The sequence below is a fragment of the Lutra lutra genome, chromosome 5 (assembly GCF_902655055.1).
Source record: "Lutra lutra chromosome 5, mLutLut1.2, whole genome shotgun sequence".
NCBI classification, from domain to species: Eukaryota; Metazoa; Chordata; class Mammalia; order Carnivora; family Mustelidae; genus Lutra; species Lutra lutra.
Window position 1 is genome coordinate 78,971,238 of NC_062282.1, and position 23,070 is coordinate 78,994,307.

The 23,070-nt window shown below is 37.5% G+C and overlaps 1 protein-coding gene across 2 annotated transcripts in view; it reads right to left on the minus strand.

Annotated features, from left to right (window-relative positions):
• Window positions 1-21,310, minus strand: part of PFDN1 (prefoldin subunit 1) — a 70,580-nt gene extending 49,270 nt beyond the window's left edge. For both annotated transcript variants that reach the window (XM_047730744.1, XM_047730743.1), the window contains exons 1-2: window positions 21,194-21,310; window positions 18,178-18,344 (exon numbers count right to left, since the gene is read on the minus strand). In XM_047730744.1, coding sequence (XP_047586700.1) covers window positions 18,178-18,344; window positions 21,194-21,226 — 200 coding nt within the window. In that variant the 5' untranslated portion in view covers window positions 21,227-21,310. The remainder of the gene's footprint in view (window positions 1-18,177; window positions 18,345-21,193) is intronic.
• Between the last annotated feature and the right edge of the window lie 1,760 nt (window positions 21,311-23,070).

Genomic DNA, 23,070 nt, shown 5'->3' on the forward strand with positions numbered 1-23,070 from the left:
GAATTGTTGAACCACTATTTTGTATACATGAAACTGACCTAACACTGTATCTTAACTATACTGGAATTACAATCTAAAAATAAAGAAATATTCCTGTATTTTAAAAAAAGATGTAAAATGTGAAGTCAAACATAAAACGTGATGGGACAGGATTAACAATGTTAAGCTTTACAACGGGGTCAAACTTAAGTTGTTATCAACTTAAAAAACATTATTTTAGACACGTCATTGTATATAAGCTTCACAGTAACCACAAAGCAAAAATCTCTTGTAAATTCACAAAAAATAAAGAGAAAGAAATATAAGCATACCACTAAAAAACTCATCAAACCACAAAGGAAAAGATCAAGAGAAGCAAGGAACTAAGAAGAACCACAAAAACATCCAGAAAGCAATTAAGAAAATGGTTATAAGCACAAATCTATCAACAATTACTTTAAATGTTAGTGGGCTAAATTCTCAAGTCAAAAAAACAGCATGAATTAATAAATAACACACATGACTCATCCACCTACTGCCTACAAGATACTCCCTTCAGATGTGAAGATATACGCAAACTTTAAGTGAAAGGATAGAAAAAGATATTCAATGCAAATAGAAACCACAAGAAAGCTATACCTGTATCCAACAAAATAAACTTTAAAACAAAGACTGTAATAACAGACAAAATAAGGCACTACATACTGATAAAGGAGTCAATCCAATCCAATAAAGATGATATAACATTTGTAAATATTTACATGCCAACCACAGGTGCACCTAAATATAAAGCAAGGCAGGGCACCTGGCTGACTCAGTCAGAAGAGCATGCAACTCTAGATCCCACGTTGGATATAGAGATTACTTAAAAAAATTTTTTTTAATCTTTAAAAATAATTAAAGCAAATATTAACAAATCCAAAGGGAGAAACAGGCAGCAATACAATAATAGCAAGGCACTTTAATGCCCCCACTTCCATCAATGGACAGAGAATCACTAAGGAAACATCAGCCTTTGTGACACATTTAACACCGAACAGACTTAACAGATATTTACAGAACATTCCATCCCAAATCAACAGAATACACACTCTTCTCAAGTGCATATGAAACATTTCCCAAGTTAGATCATATGTTGGGCTGCAAACAAATTTTAATAAATTTGAGAACTGAAAACATATAAGCATATTTTCATGAAACTAGAAATTAATTACATGTTAAAAAAAAACCTTGGAAAATTCACAAATATGTAGAGACTAAACAACATGTCACTAAACAAGCAATGCAACAATGAAGAAATCAAAAGAGAAATTAAAAAAAATACTTTGAGATAAATGAAACTGGAAAGGCAAAACAGCAAAATTTACAGGAAGAAAAATCTCAAATAACCTAACTTTATACCTCAAGGAACTAGGGTAAAAAAAAAAAAAAAAAAGAAAAGAAAAGACAAAACAAGGCTCAGTTAGGCAAAAGGAGGAAATAACAATGTTAGAGGAGAGAGCATGAGAGTAAAAACACAATAGAAAGATCAATGAAATTAAGAGCTGGTTCTTTGAAAAGATAAGCAAAATAGATAATCCTGCAGCTAGAGTCACCAAGACAAAAAAAAAAAAAAAAGGAGATGCCGCAACATCAGAAATGAAAGAAGAAATGTTACAATCGATAGCACAGAAACTCATCGGGTCCTGGGATCCAGTACCACATTGGGCTCCCTGCTCAGTGGGGAGTCTGCTTCTCTCCCTCCCTCTGCCTCTCTCCACACTCCCTCATGCACTCATGCTCACTCTAAAATAAGTAAAATAGTTTTAAAAATGATACCACACGGGGTGCCTGGGTGGCTCAGTGGGTTAAGCCGCTGCCTTCGGCTCAGGTCATGATCCCAGGTCCTGGGTTCGAGCCCCACATTGGGCTTACTGCTCAGCAGGGAGCCTGCCTCCTCCTCTCTCTCTGCCTGCCTCTCTGCTTACTTGTGATTTCTCTCTGTCAAATAAATAAATAAAATCTTTAAAAAAAAAAAATGATACCACACATACAGAAGGTCATAAAAGACTGAACAATTTTACGGCAACAAACTGGATAACCTAGAGGAAATGGATAAATTCCTAGAAACATACAATCTACCAAAACTGAATCATAAATATATACAAAATCTGAACAGATTAACTACTACAGAGACCGAAAGAGTCATCAAAAATCTCCCAAAGGGTTAACATCCAGAACCAGGTGACTTCACTGATAAATTCTACCAAACATTCAAATAAGAATTAATATCAACCCTTCTCAACTCTTCCAAAAAAAAAAAGGAGGAAACACTCTCACATTCATTTTAGGGGGCTAGCATTACCCTAATACCAAAACCAGATAAAGACAACAAAAAAGAAAATAAAATTACGGGCCGATATACTGATGAACATAGAAACAAAAATGCCCAATAAAATCTTAGCAAACCAAATTCAACATACATTATAAGGGGGGACTGGGGAGATTTCCAGGAAAGATGGTGGAATAGGAGAATGCTAAACTCACCTCATCCCACAGAACAACTAGATAACGCCTATATCAGCAGAAATGACCCAGAAAATAACCTGAAGACTTGCAGAACAGATTCTCCACATCTAAATGTAGAGAAGGCACCACATCAAAGAATATAGGAAGGGTGGAAAGCCAAAGGGATCCCAAAGACTGTCTGTGGGAGGGAGGGACTGGCAGATGCAGAAAGGGGAGATGACCAGATCCCCAAACCAGGTACCCCAGGCACAAGGGACCCACATGGGAAAGACAGATCCCCCATAACATTTGGCTCGGGAAACCAGAGGAACCTAACAATCAGTAGGGATTAACACTTGGAATATTCATAATTAGGAAGCTCTGCTCTAGGAGAGTGGGGAGGGTACAGGCCCTGTCCTTAAAGAGACAACACAACAGGGATGCCTGGGTGGCTCAGGCAATTTAGCATCATTTCCGCCCAGGTCATGAGCTCCTGGGTTGTGGAATCAAGTCCTGCATCAGGCTTCACACTCAGTGGGGAGTGTGCTTGAAGATTTTCTCCCTCTGCTCCTCACCCCCCCCATATACATGTGTACACACACTCTCTCTCAAATAAATAAACCTTTAAAAAAGAGAGAGAGAACAAGAAACATTCCTGCTGAGAGAGCGCACAGAAGAAGCAGTTTGAAAAATGCCTGGGGTATATGGGAAGATTTATTGACTAATCTCAGAGTCTGTACAGGAAGGGCTGGGATCCTTGGGAACTAAAGACCTAGCAGATACCACTTATCTTCCCCACCCTACAGCATAGATACACCTGTGGGAACCAGCACAGCACCTATACTCCCCATCTTGCTTGTTAACAGCGTCCCCATCCACAGGTTCCTCTGCAGTTCTGCCTCCTCCAACCTAGCAGGCCTCAGCAATAGTTTTCCCAGGAGGCTGCAGGGACACAGCACAGACCAGGCTGGCACCGTGAACCCCACTCCATGTTCTGCTGCTAACATGCTCCCTCCAATATGCCCTTGTTCAGAGCCCTCTAAAGCAGTGTCACAAACCTGGTAGTTTGCAAGCAGTCCCAAGAGGGGCCAGCACCACTTCAAAGGGACTCCTTTCCCAGGGAGAAGTGAAGATAACCCCACACACCACTACAACTACAGCCCCAACTGGGGGCAGACACTGGGTCTAACTGCAGGCCCTTTCCAGCAACAAAAGTTTCTCAGGGGACAACACAGGGAGAGTACCCTGAAGTTCAGTGCTACCGCATCTCTGGCAAAAACCTGGTCTGACTCAACTCAAGCACAAAGTGGACCCAGACCGGCCCATTAACAACACAGGGGCCAAACCCTGCCCACAAGAGGCAAAGAGAACTATTAAAGATGACTAGACTGAAGGCAAACACAGATTGGACACAACAGTAGGGCACACACAACACACACAGGAGACACCCCTAAGGGCCAGGACTGCTGAAAAGGGAACACTGCACTGCAGGACACTACAGGACCTATTCTTCATCAGGTCACTACTTTCAAGAATAGGAGAAATAGCTGACTTTCCAAATATACAGAAACAGACATAGAAGAGTTAGACAAAGTGAGGAGACAAGGGAGTATGCCCCAAATCAAAGAACAGGACAGTATCAGAGCAAGAGAGCTAAATGAAATGGAGGTAAGTAATATGTCTGATGGGGAACTTAAAGTAATGGTTAGAAAGACACTCTGTGGAGAAAAGAGTGGAGACACCCTCAACAAAGAGAAAGAAAATGTAAAATTAACCAGAGATGAAGAATTCAATAACTGAAATTAAAAACAAACCAGACAGAATAAATAGTAGACTAGAGGAAGCAGAAGAAGGAATCAGCGACCTGGAAGCAGAGTCGCTGAACAGCAATCAAGCTGAACAGGGAAGAAAAAAATAACAATATTAAATGAAGACTTTGGGAACTCAGTGACACCATCAAGTATAATAACATTCACATTATAGGGATCCCAGAAGGAGAAAGAGAAAAGGGGGCAGAAAATTTATTTGAAGAAATAGTTGAAAGTTTCTCCAGTCTGGAGAAGAAAACAGAAATCCAGGTCCAGAAGGCACAGAGAGCCCCCAACAAAACCAACCCAAGGAGATCCACACAACGACACAAGTAATTAAAATGGCAAAAAGTAAAAATAAATAAATAATAAAAAATAATAAAATGGCAAAAAGTAATGATGAAGAGAAAATTTTAAATCATCAAGAGAAAACAGTTACAAACAAGGAAAAACCTGTAAGACTATCAACTGACTTTTCAGCAGAAACTTGGCAAACCAGAAGGGAATGGAACGATATATTCAAAACAATGAAAGAAAAAAAACCTGCAACCAGGTTTTTCTCTATCCCAAAAAGAGAGATAAAGAATTTCCCAGAATAGAAGGAAAGATAAGGAGTTTCCTGGACACACAAAAGTTAAAGGAATTTATCTCTCTCTTTCAAATAAACAAAAATCTTAAAAAAAAAAAAAAGATAAACCTTTAGCCAGACTCATTTTAAAAAAAGTAAATAAATAAATGAGAAAAGACTCAAATAAAATCAGAAATGAAAGAGGAGAAATAAAAACTGACTCTACAGAAAGACAAAGGATTATAAGAGAATGAGATGAAAAATTATAAGCCAACAAATTGGACAACCTAGAAGAAAAGGATAAACTCCTAGAAACATATAACTTCCCAAAACTGTATCAGGAAGAAACAGAAAATTTGAACAGACCAATTACCAGCAATGAAATTGAATCAAAAAATCAAAAAAATCCCAACAAACAAAAGTCCATGACTGGAGAACTTCATAGGTGAATTCTTCCCGACATTTAAAGAAGAATCTATTCCAAAAAACAGAAAAGGAAGGGAAACTTCCAAATTCATTCTGGGACCAGCATTACCCCCATACCAAAACTAGATAAAGAAACTACAAAAAAAGGGAATTATAGGCCACCATCTCTCATGAACATCTATCCAAAAATCCTCAATAAAATATTAGCAAATCGAATCCAACAATAATTTTTTAAAAGTCAGTCACCATGATCAAGTCAGATTTATTCCCAGGATGCCAAGAGTGGCTCAATATTTGCAAATCACTGTGATACATCACATTAACAATAAAAGAAAGGATAAGAACCACATTATCATTCGATATATGTAGAAAAAGCACCTGACGAAGGATAAAACACAGTCACAGGGCACCTGGGTGGCTCAGTCAGTAAGCATCTGCCTTCGGCTCCGGTCACAATCCCACGGATCCTGAGATTGAGGCCCACAACGGGCTCCCTGCTCAGCGAGAGGCCTGCTTCTTCCTCTCCCACTCCCCCTGCTTGTACTCTCTTTCTCTCTCTCAAATAAATTAAAATCTTAAAACACACACACACATTCATGATGCAAACCTTGAAACAAAGTAGGCTTAGAGGAAACATACCTCAACAAAATAAAGACGATATATCGAAAACCCACAGCTAACATCATACTCAATGGTGAAAAATGGAGAGATTTCCCCTAAGATCAGGAACAAGACAAGAATGTCCACTCTCACCACTTTTATTTAACAGTACTGGAAGTTCTAGCCACAGCAATCAGACAAGAGAAAGGAATAAAAGGCATCCAAATTAGTAAGGAAACAGTAAAACTTTCACTATCTGTAAATGACCTAATACTATAAACAGAAAACCCTAAAGACTCTACCAAACAACTATTAGAACAAATGACCTCTGTAAGGCTGCAGGTCACAAAACTAACATAAAAAAAGAAAAAACAAAAATTAAAAACTCCAAAATCAATGTACAGAAATCTGTTGCATATCTACACACTAATAATGAAGTAGGAGAAAGAGATGTTAAGACACAATCCTGTTAATAATTGCCCCCAAAATAATAAAATACCTAGGAATAAACTTAACCAAGGGGATGAAAAGCCTGTACTCTGAAAACTATAAAACACTGATCAAAGAAACTGAGGAAATACAAATGGAAATACAGTCCATGCTCATGAACCAAAAGAACAAATATTGTTAAAATGTCCACACTCCCCAAAGCAATCTATAGATTTAATGCATTCCCCATCAAAATTCTGATGGTATTTTTCACAGAACTGCAACAAACAATCCTAAAAGTTGTATACAACCATCAAAGGCCCCAAATATCCAAAGCAATCTAACAAAGGGGGAGGTGTCATGCTTCTTAATTTTAAACTGTATGACAAACCTATAGCAATCAAATACAGTACTAGCCTAAAAGCATATACAGATCAACAAAACAAAATAGAAACCTCAGAAACAAACCTACATATACACGCTCAATTAATTTACAACAAGGGAACCAAGAATATACAGTGAGGAAATGACAGTCTTTTCAATAAATGGTGTTGGGAAAACTGGACAGCCATATGAAAAGAATTAAACTGTAACACTATCTTACAGTATGCACGAAAATCAATTCAAAATGGATTAAAGACTTGAACTTAAGATCTGAACCATAAAACTCCCAAAAGAAAACTTGGGCAACAAATGCAAAAATATATAAGGGGGACTACGTCAAACCAAAAAGCTTCTATGCAGCCAAGAAAATAAATGAAAAGGCAACTTTCAAGTGGGAGAAAATACTTGCAAATCAAATATATGATAGGGTGTTAGGTGCCTCCTTAGCACAGTAGGCAGCGCGTCAGTCTCACAAATATATGATAGGGTGTTAATACCCAAAAAAAGATAAAAAAGAACTCTCACAACATAACAAAAAAGAAAACAACCCTCATTTAACAATGGGCAGAGGATCTAGATACACATTTTTCCAAAGACAGAGGATGGCCAACATGTACATGAAAAGGTACTCAACATCACTAATCATTAGGGAAATGTAAATCAAACCACAATGAGATATCACCACAAATCTATGAGAATGGCTATTACCAAAACACATGAAATAGCAAGTGTTGGCAAGGACAAGGAGAAAAGGGAAGCCTTGGGCACTGCAGATGGAATTATAAATTGCTGTAAACACTATAAAAAATATTATGGAGGTTCCTCAAAAAGTAAAAATAGAACTACCATATGATCCAACAATTCTAGTTCTGGGTATTTGTCCAAAGAAAATGAAAACACCAATTTGAAAAGATATCCACTCCATGCTCACTGTACCACTATTTACATTAGCCAGGACATGGAAGCAACCTGTGTCCATTAATGGATGGATAAAGAAAATGTGGTATATATACACAATATTATTCATCCTTAAATCCTTGCGTATCTCAGTTGGTTAAGCATCTGACCCTTGATTTCAGCTCAGGTCATGATTTCATGGGTCGTGAGATCCCATCAGGTGTGGAGTTTGCTTAAAATTCCCTTTCCCGGGGCGCCTGGGTGGCTCAGTGGGTTAAGCCGCTGCCTTCGGCTCAGGTCATGATCTCGGAGTCCTGGGATGGAGCCCCGCGTCGGGCTCTCTGCTCAGCGGGGAACCTGCTTCCTCCTCTCTCTCTGCCTGCTTGTGATCTCTCTGTCAAATAAATAAATAAAATCTTAAAAAAAAAAAAAAAAGATTCCCTTTCCCTCTGCCCTTCCCCCTACCAAGCATTTGTGTGTGCGCGTGCTAGCTTACTCTCTCCCTCTAAAAGAAACAAATAACAAAAGGTTGGGGACAAGTTGGAGACAACCTAAAAGAATCAATGTCAAAGTGGAACTATTTGAGCAACAAAATAACATAGTTTCAGATTATAATCCAGAAATAGAGCACCCAGACCTGCCATACCTTAGGCAAAAGAAATCTGCAGAATACAGTACGCTCAAATCTAACTCAGAGAGATGCTGTTACATCTTAGGACTATACTGTGTTCCCCTCATCAAATACTATATTCCTAAATACACACACCCCTTCCTCTTCTCTTCCAGGACCAGTATTTAAGCATTATGGAAGGCCATCTACTAAGCAATCTCTACCCAAAGTCCCTCCAAGAACTCATTTATTTTCAAGCCTTAACTCGGCTAATGGCCCGCAAAATAAAATCACTCCCATCACCTGCACTATCTCTGCATCATCTGTCATTTCTAATTGTATGTTCCACATCTCAAGCTCAACATGTCCCAAATTAAACTCCTTCTACCTACCCATACCAACATTCCCCAAAAGCAGTTTCCCCATTTCAACTTCGGCTATCACCACCACTTGTCCACTCACCTAAGTCTCAAACCTGCAAATATCTATTTTCCTTGTACCTTCTATATTCCCAATATATCACTGACTCATCATTTTCTTTCATACTGATTCTTTTCCTCTCCATCCACTTCCGCCACCTTAACTTATGCCCTTATCATTACACTCCTGAATTCTATCAACAGCTTCCTTCTGTATTCCCTGATTAAACTCTCCCTAATTCATCCTACATATATTACCAACAGTTTTCATGTAGCTAGCCCTCCACTATTGGTCACTGTAAAAATACTTGCTGATGATTTTAGTAGACACTACTGGTTGGCTACCCAATATCCATTCTTCTTCTTTGTTGATAGAACCCAAATTTTGTTCAGAGACCCTCAACTACCCCAAGTGACTCAGGGAAGTGAATCCCGGGGTGAATCTTGATTGGTCTTACCCAATCATGGCAGTCCCATCCCCCAAAATTTAAGCCTAAGCACGTGGTTCAGTTCTTGTCATGAAATGTGAGAGGTGGCCCTTTTGAAGATTTCTGGGAAAGATTTCTTTGCTCCTACAAATGTGACATAGAAAACATGATACTTTCTACCTCCAGATGTTGTCACATCTGAATGAGGTATTTGGAACTCCTACAGCCAACCTTGAAGATAAAGCTGGTAAGCACAAAGAGGGCAAAGGCAAGAGTAAAGAAGTAAAACTGCAGCTCAGCACAGGAAGCCTGATACACACAACACTGATAAATCTCAGAAGCATTGGGCTTAATGAAAGAAACCATGCAAAGGAGTACATTCTATAATGATTATACACACACACACACACACACATTCCATATGAAGTTCTAAAATACGCAAAATTAATCTACATTGATATAAATCAGATTATCAACTGGCTAGAGAACTTGGGGGAGGGAAGAAATGACTTGGGAGAAGAAGGAATTTTTGACAAAAATGTTCTATTATGACTGGAGTGATAGTTACAGTTGTCAAAATTCATCTAACTGTATTCTTAAAAATGAGTATTTTACTATATATTTTATATATCAATAAAGTTTACTTAAGAAAAATGGATAATTAGTACTATGGTATGCCAGATGGTTATGCATGCTATAGAGAAAAATAAACAAAGGAGAGTACAAGAGGCAAGAGACTGGGGATCAAAGTAAGTGCACAATTTTAAATAGGATGGTTTTAATAAAGGCCTCAAGGAAGAGAAAGGTGTACAGGAGACATATCGAAGAAGGCAACTCCAGAGAGAGAGATCAGCAACTGGAGAGCCCTTCTTTCTCAATAATAATCATCTGAAGGTTCTGACTACAGTGATCAAACATGTTTTGAAAGGATCACTCTGGGCACTCGTTGAGAACACCTATAAAGTGGTAAGGATGAAAGCAGGGAGTCCAGATAGGAAGCTCTGCAATATGATGGTAGCTGAGATCAGGGTAGTGGTAAATAGAAATGTTCAGGTTCTGGACCAAAGTTAAAGACAGTCTTTGCTAATGGACTGAGTGTCAGACTGAAAGAGAGGAGTCAAGGATGACTATAAAATGTGGAAGGACGGAAAGCCATCTACTGAAATGAAGAAGGCTGTAGGGAGGAATTGGTTTACTCGTGAACAGTGAGAATTTTATTTTGGTCAAGTTAATTTTAAGATGCTTATTAGACCATCAAATGGAGAATAAAGGAGGCAGGTGGATATACAAGTTTGGAGTTCAGGGAAGGGGTCTAAGCTAAAGATAAAAATCTGGGAGTTGCCAGCATATAAAAAGGCACTTAAAGAGATAAGCCTCGATGAGATCACTAAGAGACTGAGTATAGACAAGAGAAAAGAAATTTAAAAAGCTGAGCCTAAGTGCAATCTAAAATTTGGAAATGGGGGGGGGGGGGTTTGCCTGGGTGGCTCAGTCATTAAGTCTGTCTTCAGCTCAGGTCATTATCCCAGGGTCCTGGGATGGAGCCCAGCATCAAGCCCAGCATGAGGCTCCCTGCTCAGCAGGAAGCCTTCTTCTCCCTCTTCCACTCCCCCTGCTTCTGTTCCTGCTCTGTCTCTCTGTCAAAATAAGTAAATAAAATCTCAAAAAAAAAAAAAAAATTGGAAATGGGAAAGAAAAAGAAACAGTAAAGGAGAATGAGAAGGAATGGCCGGTAAAATAAAAGGAAAACCAAGAGGTGATATCCTAGAAGCCAAAGGAAGAAAAGGCTTCAACAAGGGAAGCAAGACCATCGGGAATAAATGCTACTGATAGGTCAAATTAAATGAGGACTGAGAATTCACTGGAATTATTAGAGGACCAATGTCCCTTCAGGAACCCAGGTCCATGTAAATATCTCTTCTTCTAGATGAGTAACTCACACACTGCTAGGTTCAATTTGTACTAATTAGAAATCACTGTGTATTTTTAATTTGTACTAATTAGAAATCACTGTGTATTTTTAAATCAAACCATCACTCCTAAAATGGAAGCAGTAGTATGTTAATCTATTTTAAACACAATGTTTATTTTTGGTCACTATTTGGTATTCTAAGTATTCTGGTAAATAATCACCTCTGATGTTTACCACTTTTATTCTAGCCTCATCAAACCCCAAACATATCCACATATAATCATCAAGATTTGCTACAACTTTTTCCAAGATGTGATCTTTATTTTACTAGAAGGTTAAAATGTAACACCGAAACATAACCCCTGGATATTAAAAATTACTATCCAGTGAGTACTGAAGGACGTAAACAGAACAGAAGACTCCTGGTACAAAAGCAGAAAAGTCAGAGGAATATAAATATATTTTGCCACAAATGCAAGGCTCCGTCAAACACACATATAGGGTGTATACTGTGATTCAAACCTTTTTACCCTGAGCCAAACAATGTAAAAGGCTCAGTTTAGGGCAGTCATGCTCTTATTTAAAGATACATGTTTAATACTGGACTCTTGCTGCTGTGCAAATTTTGATATAAGAACATTTCAACTCCTCTTCAAAGCCAGGGGAACAGTGTCTTCCAAATAATCTGGTCCATTTCAAGGTAGCTGACCTTCCTCAAAACAAGAGATAGTAATGAGAGTTCCTGGCCGGTACAACAAGCGAACATTCCCTCAGACATGTCTATTCGAACTTAAATGCTAAAAATAAATTGAGCATACATTCTTCACAAAACCACATGCACTAATGGTGCATGCAACAAACTGCAATCCTAATCATTCCTTCTGGGCAAAGGGTATTTGTAGCTCACAGCAATTCTTGATATAAGGAATTAGAAAGAATACTAAGAAGTTACTATCAAGTGTGTGTTCACATACACAGACTGACTTTCATCTTCTAGGTCAATATTTTTTCTGAGCTCCTTTTGGATGTTTCAGTAAGCAGATTATGTTCCTTGACACAACCATTTCAGTCCTCTCCCAAAAAGATTAGATAGCAAGTTGTTCCTAAATTTGCCATTATGAGATAAGTGGCAGCTAAAATCAGAAAATTCTTGGTACAGCTTAAAACTGATTGATTTTCATTTCAGAGAAATTCAGCTGAAGTCAGGTGCAGCAAACAATTCCCCAATGACAAAGTAAAGTTCAAGGTTAATGCTACCTTAATTTTTATTTACATAGGAACAACAAGGTAATGGTACTTTTCACCCTTCCTTCAGTTTACTAAATCAATCCTTATCACCAACTGGAATACACTGTAGTATCCTCTTGTGTTGCTGAGTAATTGCTACTTTCATGCAACAAAAGCAGGTCTTGTTTAATCCTTTGCCAGTTTAAAAAAAAAAAAATGTCAGTCCTTTTGATGTCAGGAAATGCAAAAGCCAAGTCCTCCAAGTATCCAAATGAATCAATTACATTTACATTTTTAAATCAAGTTCCAGCCTAAAATAAGTAACCCTACAAGGACACATTAAATAAAAATTTTATTTTAGCATGTTTGTACATCCCAAGGTAAGTATAACAGACTTCTTTTCCTTTTTTACAATAAACTCCTAATTAGCACAACAATTTTTGAAACTAATTTCCTGTGTTTCAGTGAGACAGCCTGGATTCTGGATGACATGGGAGGGGAAGAAGGGAAAGAATTATTAAAAATACTCCTCTAAAAAAAAAAAAAACACACAGCTATGTAATTCCTACGCAAATGTTTGTTAACTTCCCCTGGCACAAAAACAGTGATGTCATTCTACATAGCCATACAGCAGTTATAATCAACACTTGAGTTTTTAAATCATTGACAACTTAAGGAAATTAAGAATATTACTCAAAAATCTCCTCTCCCTAGAGTACCACATCTGTGAAAGAGGAGAGTGTGCCCATCTGGGGTCATATACATACTCAGCATCAACAAGACTGAAGTCATTTTTCCCTGCACAACAGAAAAGCTGTTTTTTTTTTTTCCCTTTAGAACTCTGAGCAATGTAAGTCAGGACTTTAAATGGCTCCGTATAAAAACACAAAAAGGGTGGGTCACATTCTATTAGTAAAAGCAGTTCAACATCAAGAACTCCTCCTCCTTTAAAATGAAATCTAAAAAAACAAAATAATTTTCAAAGGTAATTAGAACTCTTTAGTTATCTTTGCTTCATTTTTTTCTAAGATACAGATTACTACCTTTAAAAAGAGTATACAAGGAGCTGATAAATTTGTACCTGCAGTGTGCTCTCACAACAAAAGTAATGTGTACTTTTTTCTTACAGCAAGCACTAAATAAAATATCCAAACTCAATTCCAGTAAGAACAATACCTAACAATTTTTACTATAACATCAACAATATTTACTGCACCAAGATTTGTGGTTTATTTCTTAATCTAGTACAACTATTTTGTCAGCTTTAAAATTACCCCAAATTGACTGGAATACCAACTCTACAGCTACACGAAATCATAAAATTGTTGCAAAACTTGAGGCACCATGACTATGTCCCTTTCTATTAATATTTAACATAACGAAACACAGAAAGAGCAAATATTTCAACTTGGCTTCAGATTACAGGTCAACATCCAAACTAACAATTAAAATCACAACAAAAGCAACACAGTATTCTAAACAAAGGGCATTTCAAACAAGCTGTCATGGAGACTTCAGATTACTACATCCTAAATAGTTGAAAAGTTGCTCAACCGTTTAGATTTTTGTTGCTGATATTAATTTGTTACCTATCAGGAATATATCTACTGTTTTTACTTTCTACCTGCGCCACATTTATCTTAGGTTTTACATTTCTGGATCTTTCAACCATTGGAGATCAACCATCAGATTACTTCAACAAGTAGAAATAGCAACACCGCTCCCAAACAGCAATTTCTGCATTGCTAGACACTTATCTAGTTGGTAGATTTATACCATTGTTCATTCTTAGTTCCTTAAATGTAAAAAATACCCACAGAATGGTGGCATACCCCTAAATTGGTTTAAATATGGTACAAAGTTATTTTTAGTTAGGTTCAAGTTTTAAAAAGGCACTAATCATTCTTCTCAAAGGCTAATCTACTCAAGTTCCTCCCATATTAAAAAAATTAAAAGCTTAATTTGTCCCTTTTGAAAAAAAGTTTATGTAATGCTCCAGGACATTAAAATTACAGAATAATAAACCTGACATCAGGGTTAGGATCATACCTACTGTTAATAAAAGTAAGTCTGACATTTATTCTAATTATGGTCCTTTCAAATACCAGCATGGTTAAATGTCCTTTACATGCACTTTCAAATGTAATTCTTATTTTTAAAAAACTCTTATTTTCTAATGTGCAAAGTAAAAGGGAAGATAACCCCCATAAACCATTATAAACTGGTTCTTATTCAGGAAAAAAAAAAGATACAAGAAACATTCATGTAGTATTTGAGGACTATGTCTATTCCCTCCTTGCATGCTAGAAAGATGCAAAGACAAACACTTGCAACTATTCAGACAGATCATTCCACAGTTGTAACTTTCATCATAGTTCTCAAAGCAGTATGGTGAGGTCAGCTCACAAACAGCTTAAGTAGCCAAACTAGAAATTGGTGGTAGTAGTATCAGGCTACATAACAGTCTCTCCAAAGAATATGAAGTAAGAGAACTAAAATGTGCTGGAAACATGCCAAGTGACTGGATGGACTATAGCTTTGAGCAACGAATACGCAGAGCTTATAGTATATAGCAATTCACGCCTTGTTTAAAACGAAAATTAGCCATATATAAGAGGTATTTAACACTACCAAATTTCTCCATACTTGTGATTTGAAAGACATCTAGGCTGGCAAGATTTGTTAAACTAAATACATACCCTGTAAAGGAAAATCTGATTTCTATCCTATATGAAAATGAGAAAGGTAAAAAAAAATACTATTATATTGATATTATTCTGCACAGAATAGCCTTTATTCTTTAAGGATTATAGTGCCCTCTGCATAATTCTAAAGGCTTAGGTTCTTCTATTCCATCAATTCTGAATGAACATCTCTGCAAATGGTTGGCATTTAGAATTAGTCAACTTTCTCAGTAGATTTAATAAAGAATTAATCCTGTCCAATCAAAGAACATAATTTTGGTGAAAAACAACTCCTCTGACCTTAATCAAAATACATTACTTTTACAATTTCACCTCTGCTGGAATATTTTAAAACAGAAGAAAGTCTAATTCTTAATTGTCCAACTTTCCAAACATATTTTCTTTCTAAAGAAATAAGAGAAAATGCAGTTATTTTAGGCAAGAGAAAGAATCCTATTCATTTCAAATCAAGACACATTTAACACCTATTTTGTGCCAGACATTATGGTGAGAACTGAGGAAACAAACATAAATCTGTATATGGTCTCACAGAGCTGATGATCTAGTTGAGGAAAATGACCCACTTAGAAATCAATCATCTCTCTCTCTCTCTCTCTCTCTGCTGTACTAGTCACAGGAACAAAAGCTCTTGTATCACCCAGAAGTGTGAGTAAGTCTGCCATGGAGGACAGAAAAAATCTTCAGAGAAGATGAGCTATGTCTCGAAGGATAAGAATTTCACAAGAGAAAGGGAATACTTCAGGCCAAGGACAGAATGAGCAAAAGCAAGAAGGCACAAAAACGTGTTTGACAAAGCCCTGTGACAAAAGCAGGGACAACCATTTCTGGAATGTGTGCTACTTACTACTCTTCTACCTTCACCCATGACAGCCATTACTAATCAACTAAAACATGTTTAAAGCCCACATGAAACTCAAACTCCTTCTCAACAGATAACCCAAAATCAAAGCAAGAAGTTAAGTCCATGACATGAAATTTATGTGCTATTCTGAGCGTGGGAACAGAAGGTGGCAGGACTTGAGGGTAGGGGATACATTAAGGACAGATTATGAATGAACATGAATGCTAGGATAATAAGTACAGATTTTATCCTGTGGACAACAGATCAAAGAATTTATGAAAAATACAGATGTGATCAATTCTGGCAGAAGTATGAAGACTGTATCTGGACAAAGAGAATAAAGACAGAAAGAACAATTAAGATACTATTGCAATAATCCAGGCAAGATATGATGAGGCCTGAATTTCAGTGATGGCACAAATCTACTGCAGATTCTGAAACAAAAACGGAGTGTTTTGGCTTTTATAATTCATGATTTTAAAACAAACGCTTGAGAAAAATTAGTGTTCTAATTAGAATTCTCAAATAATACTCAAAAAGGAAGGGACAAATTAAAATTAAGATAAAGACTGAAACTAAAGAAGTGAATCACAATGATACTCAAGATTACTCAAGACTATAAATTCAGAAATAGTTATTTCAGGTTTAGCATCAAGAAGAACATCCATCTTCATGACCAGACTAATACTTAGACTAATACTCAGCAAGTCTTTTCTTCCGGAGGGCACTAATACTCTAGCCAAACAACAAACACTATTCACCTTAAATGCCCCTTAAATGCAGGGTCTAATTTGCACCCCAATGGGATGCAAAAAAGCGTAAAAGTCAAATTGAAAGCCAAAGTTTGAAACTATGTAGGTTCTACTTTATCCAAACACTTAAAACTCTGTATTTCTTTTACATGAAATAAATCTTCCGGAAATACTACTGCTGTTGTACTGTTAAGGAATCATATCCTAGCCTTTTAATTCTAGACTTCTTCGCATGGAATACAACCTATTTGTAGCACTTAGGGCAGTATGCAAAAAAAGCAACTACCCTAGCACTCCTGCACAATGTTTAGTAAATTATTTTGATTAAAACTAACAACTTCATTATAGCTCAAAAGGCCAAAGACAGTCAAAAAAGTTTTTCTATTTTTGGAAAAAGATTCTTTAACTGTTGCAAAGGCTAATGCTCTGACATGAAATCCAGGTGCAACATGTTAACAAACATGATGGAAATGCAAGCATAACTGTTTTAACACCTAAGGGTATTCACATTAAGGATAAAATTACCCTGTAGTGAATGCCAACAATGCACCTCATACTACAGAGATAGTCAAGGGTTCTACTTTGTTACCATTCCAGCTCTTTCATGTCCCAGTAAGCAAACCCTCAAAGTGGGACTCACTTCCTCTACAAATAAGCTAAAATGAAAAATATGAACTATAGAGACAAAATTTATTTGTGATATATTGTTTATCCTGAGAAAACAAATCACATTAAGTTTATCATAATCTATCTCTTTTCCAGAAAGAAATGGAGTAGCTAGTCATGAGCAGGGCCCACTTCTCATGTCATTCCAAAGCCATTACTAAATGTTACACATGTTATGCTTCCTTCAAATCAATCACAAAACAAGTCATCCTAAGACTGAGGTCAAATTCCATTCAACTAAAAGATCTCCAAACTTGAAGTAACGGTCCACTTACTAAATAATATTCAAAGACCAAATTCCAGAAAAACTCTCTTGTACCTCCCCCACTTAAAACAAACAAACAAACAAAAAAAAAAAATCAGTCTTCCCCTTTTAGCTCATTGTAATGGAATGTGACCTGTAGTTAGGGGCTTTTCCATTCCTTATTTGCTGCTTAGAGAAGGCGAAGCACATCTATTCTCCCTCACAAGGGTACTATATTTCTTAAAAGAAAAAAAAGTGCAGTGTGGGTGGTTAATGATAATAACAACTAGAACAAGCAAAAGGTAAATTGGTTTACTTGATTTCTCATGTATGATAGGATGAGTTTATTTTTTTTAGGATGAGTTTATTTAAATGATAAATGAATCTATTTTTATTTTACAACACCAGTCAAACATGTAAAAGATGAAGGATTTGTATGACTCCTAATAAACCAGATAGGATAGGGGAAGTTAAAACTACAACTACTTAAATAAATCTGCACACACAAAATTACTATAAACATCTTTTCATGACAAATCATATTTTTGTCATTAAAGTTACACACTTAAGTACCTACCTGATCACAGAGAGAAGAACAGGAAAGTATTTAAGAAATGTACTTCAAAGTCTAAAATTAAACACATCTACCTGGGGTTCAGCTAGCATTTTTTAAAAGGAGGTATTGACTAGATGATCCTTACAACTACTATGATACTTTAACCCAAGTTTTGAAATGAACAAATTCTATACAAAAACCCTCCCACAATAAGCCCCTTAAGGATATATTTTACTTACATTCTTCCTACACCTTCATACATGTTAGTCTCATCTACCAAAGTCATAATCTCTGTATCTGTAAGATGTGCATGCTTTTTCGTTCTGTTTAGCTGTTCAATCTGTATGTCTGCAAGCTTCACCTTCTGTTGAGTGTCAATTACTTTGGCTTGAAGCTCTGTGAAGGCCTAATAAAAACAAGTCCTTGATTTAGTGGGTGAAACATGTACAGGAAACACAAGTCAAATCCAAACACATGAAAATAAAGCATGCTAACCAGAGACAAAGTGGTTAAATTTACCGACACAAACATCAGTAAAAGTCAATTTAATTGGGCACCTGGGTGGCTCAGTGGGTTAAGCCTCTGCCTTCGGCTCAGGTCATGATCTCAGGGTCCTAGGATCGAGTCCCGCATCGGGCTCTTTGCTCTGCAAGGAGCCTGTTTCCTCCTCTCTCTCTCCCTCTCTCTGCCTGCCTCTCTGCCTACTTGTGATCTCTGTCTGTCAAATAAATAAATAAAATCTCTAAAAGAAAAAAAAAAGTCAATATAATTGTAAACAATCAAGACACCATACTAAATAATGAACTTAACCTGTTCTCAAAAGATGCAATCTATTTGAAGCAGAACAAATGCATATTAAATAATATATGAAAAAGCAGGTATCCAAGGACTAATAAAAAACAATAAATGGGAAAGTCAGAGTATGAAACCCCAAGATTCAAAACAAGAACCACAAATGTAAGACTCACTTCATTTGTGTTACATGACTAGGTTTCAAAACACTTTCCCACATTTGTTTGAAATATTAACAAGGGAATACTAATATGAGAACATTAAGGAATATAATAATATCTCATTTACTCTCTCAATAATCCTATGAGTTAGGGATGGCAGTTTCAACATCACTCTTTACAAGTTAAAGTAAATAAATTTGTTAAAGAGATAAAAGTGGCTTGCACAGGGTTGAACAACTATTAGTTGGAAAGGGAGGTACTTATATCCATTTCTTCCGCCCCCGAGTTCAGGATGTTTCTATTCTACTGCCTACAGTAAACTCAGACTACAAATATTTTTTGAGAAAAAGATAAAAAACAAAAAAAATTCAAAGCATTGGGAGAACTGTATCATGATCTTCATATCTACATACCAAGCCAAATTTGACCCTCATGTGCACTTAACTCAAAGATGAACAATTTTTGGATACTCTTGTTTAAGTGCCTGGAATGACTTTCAGATGCTGTCAAATTTATGCCTTAATAATAATATTTGTAACGGCAATACATGGCAAAGGATACTAAACATTTTTCTGACTTTGTTCTCCCCTACTAGTAGGTTTCCAAAACTGATTTGGGAAGGCAGGTGCCTGAAATTTCCTATTAGTCTCCAACAACAACAAGAACAAAAGACCTTATAAAGATATTAGAAGATAAAACCTTTAAACAAGAAGTTTCTTTTTTAGTTAATTTAATTAGCTGTCAAAACTACCCAATTTAAGTTTCCAATCATTTTCTTAGTTTGCATTCATTGTCCAGGGGTTTCTTAATAACAAATTCAAATACTGGGAGGTAAGATCATTCACAGCTGTATTTTATTGTTAGCTCTTTCACTAAACCCTGACTTACATCTCAACTCTTAACAGAAAAAAAAAAGTAAATTTTTAGAATTGGTTAAGAATTCTTAAAATGAATGGTTTTGCATGTAAAATTACCTGACCTGTACACACTTTGCTAAGGAAGCTGGTATAGTGCTCAAGCTGAGATATTGCAGCATTAGAAAACATCACCTTAGGGACACCTGGGTGGCTCAGTTGGTTGAGCAGCTGCCTTCAGCTCGGGTCATGATTCCAGCGTCCTGGGATCGAGTCCCGCATCGGGCTCCTTGCTTAGCGGGAGCCTGCTTCTCCCTCTGCCTCTGCCTGCCATTCTGTCTGCCTGTGCTTGCTCTCTCTCCCTCTCTCTCTGACAAATAAATAAAATCTTTAAAAAAAAAAAAAAAAAAAAAGAAAAAAAGAAAACATCACCTTAAAGACTAAATGTATAAGTTTCAAAAGAAGACAAAGAGCAAGTTACACATAAATATATCCTCAGGGCAATAACAAATAGCTTCATTTATTAGGAGCAACAACTAGCTCAGCTGTCCTATTTCATATGGAAAGCTTGACCAGAAGTATTAAGGCATAAAATTTGCTCTTCTGAAGAACCTAAACAATCAAAAGGTGCGGAGAAAGTAGAGAATAGTGATTTCTAGCTCCAACTTTTGACTAAATCTTCTCTGGAACTCAGTTTCCTTTTCTAGAAAAAGTACAGGTTTAAAGTAGATGAAGTCCAGGATCCTTACCCTTACAACCCTTAGATGGCGAATACGTTTTTGACTAACAGCACATTTGTAAGCAACTGTTTGAAGAGAGAAGCCCAATTCCTTCTGATATCGATTTTATCTGGAAAATTTTACGGACCTGTTTGGGGTTTTTTTGGCAAGTCCTTCAAGAAAAGGAGAAGGAGGTGGGGGGCCTAGGGCTGGGAGTTAAAGCCCTGATACTAACGTTGCTTTGAAAATAACTTTGAACTTCATGTAGATACTGCGACCTTTCAAAGCACGGGTCGAGAAAAGTGGCGTAAAAACACAGAGTGGACTTTGGAATTTTTAAAGCAAATGAGCATTTAGAATTACAGACACCTCAGCTCAGGCAAGCAGTCCGCAGGGGCTCGAATATGAAACGCTTACTTCAGGTCTTACTATGAAACTGAAGCCTCCACACAACGAAACGGCTCTGGAGCTCGGAACGAGAAGACAGGGCAGCTATTTCCCCGCCAGACTTAACCAGACCAGCCCAACCGGCTCTTACCCAGAAAGAGTTGCTCGCCCCCCACGCCAACCTAAGGAGACCTAGTCCCGCCTCAGGACTCTGGGAAATCACTCCACAGTTCCCTGGGGCCTCTTGCCTTCCTCAGGACTCCAGTCTCATTCGATATTCTTATCCACAGTCCCCTTAGCTTCCCAAAGAGAAGCCTGTGGCGGCTCAGAACTCTCTTTTACCTTCTTTAACTCCAGATCCACGGGAGCCGCCATCTTTGTTCACTCGGTGAGCCTGCGCAGTAGGATAGAAAAAGGTGGAGGAGGGGCGCGCCTTGGCGGTTCGACGGTCCCCCTTCCTTCTGCGCCTGCGCACGAGTCGGGCTAGCTGGTCTTCTGGAAGTATTACGGATACAGATTACGTCTTCCTCACGTGATCTATCAGGCTGGGCACGCAGATTCTCAGCGTGGTTTTAAGCGCTTTGACAAATAGCTTCGTTAGTGACCGGTGAATAGAATTGAATGTGCATTGGGCCCAAACCTCTTCAGGTGTTCGTTACTTCAGCTGGACCCTGTGCTCTCGGGGAAGTAGAAGAATCAGCCTCAGCTTCAGGCATGCCAGTATGGAGAAGTCCAGCAGTTTTAGTAGAAGTGTTCTAACAAAGAATTTATTTCTACCGAAATCTCTTGGAAGACCTTCTAGACACAGTGGTTCTCGAGAGGCCAAATTTATTAAACCAATGCAGAATCTCTGGGGTGCCTGGATGGCACAGTTGCTTAAAGGTCCTGTTGGTTTCTGCTTGGGTGGTGATATCAGGGGTCTTGGGATTGGCCCCTGCCTTGGGTTCCCGACTCATCAGGGAGTCTGCTTTGGACTCTACCTCTGTCCCGCTCGCGCCTCATGCTTTCTCTCTCAAATAATATTTTGAAGAAATAATAATAATACAGAATTTCTGGTCCTCATCCCATACTTAAGTACTGAGAAATCTCTGAAATTGGGGCCCAGAAGTTTGTGTCTTCCCAAACTCCCTTTATGACATGATACAAGTCCATCTGCAGACCACATTTTCAGAATCTGCCATAAAAGACCTGGCATTTAAACCAGAAGATGAATGGTAATTAGACTTAAAGAAAAGGAAGAAATTGATGTTTTACCTACTCTAAAAATTTGAGAGAGAGGGGAAAGGGCAGGGAATTTGGAGCCAACTAGATCCGGATTCAAAGTTCGCTCTTGTTTGTCTGGTTCTACCTCAGTAGCTGTATGACAGTAGAGTTTGCATCCTGATTTAATTTGAGAGTAACAACATTGATCTCACAGGGTTATTTTAGGGAATAAGTAAACCAGGAAAAGCTCCAAACAGAGCATCATGCTCACAGTAGGTACTCAATAGTTACAGTTAAGGTGATGTGCTTAGCATTATTATGTCTTTCTAGGTCTAGGAAGCAGGCCACCTCTCCCATTATCTTTTTTGTCTCTTGTATCATTCATCACACATACCAAAAATAATCTTTCCTCTAAACTCTCTTCAGAACTACATCTGTTCCTTTCTCAGGTACATGATACTTCCTATCTTTAAAAAAGAATTTTTTTAAGTTCTTTTTTAAATATTTTATCTACTTATTTGTCAGGGAGAGAGAGAGCACAAGCAGGGGGATTGGCAGGCAGAGGGAGAAGCAGTCTCCTTGCTGAGGAAGGAGTTTGATGTAGGACTCTGTCTCAGGACCCTGGGATCATAACCTGAACTGTAAGCAGACGCTTAACCAACTGAGCCACCCAGGTGTACCCCCACACACACACAAAAAAAATTCTTATTAACTCTAATTTCTGGAAATCAAGAACTACGGAGTAATAGCTATTCCTTTTATACCCAGAATACCAATTACAGTACTTCACAGGGAATAAATACAAAATAAACACTCAGTAAGAATGAATGCTTCAGAAGAAAACCAATCATTTCTCTCTAATTTGGCAAAGAAAAGAAAAGGTCTAATTCTCCTCTGGGATCTTCTTAGAATTTGATTATAGTTGATAAATAATGACTGAATATCAAATTCATTAATTATAGTTAATAAATAAGGACTGATATCAAAATTCAAAGTAACGTACACTTTCCTGTACA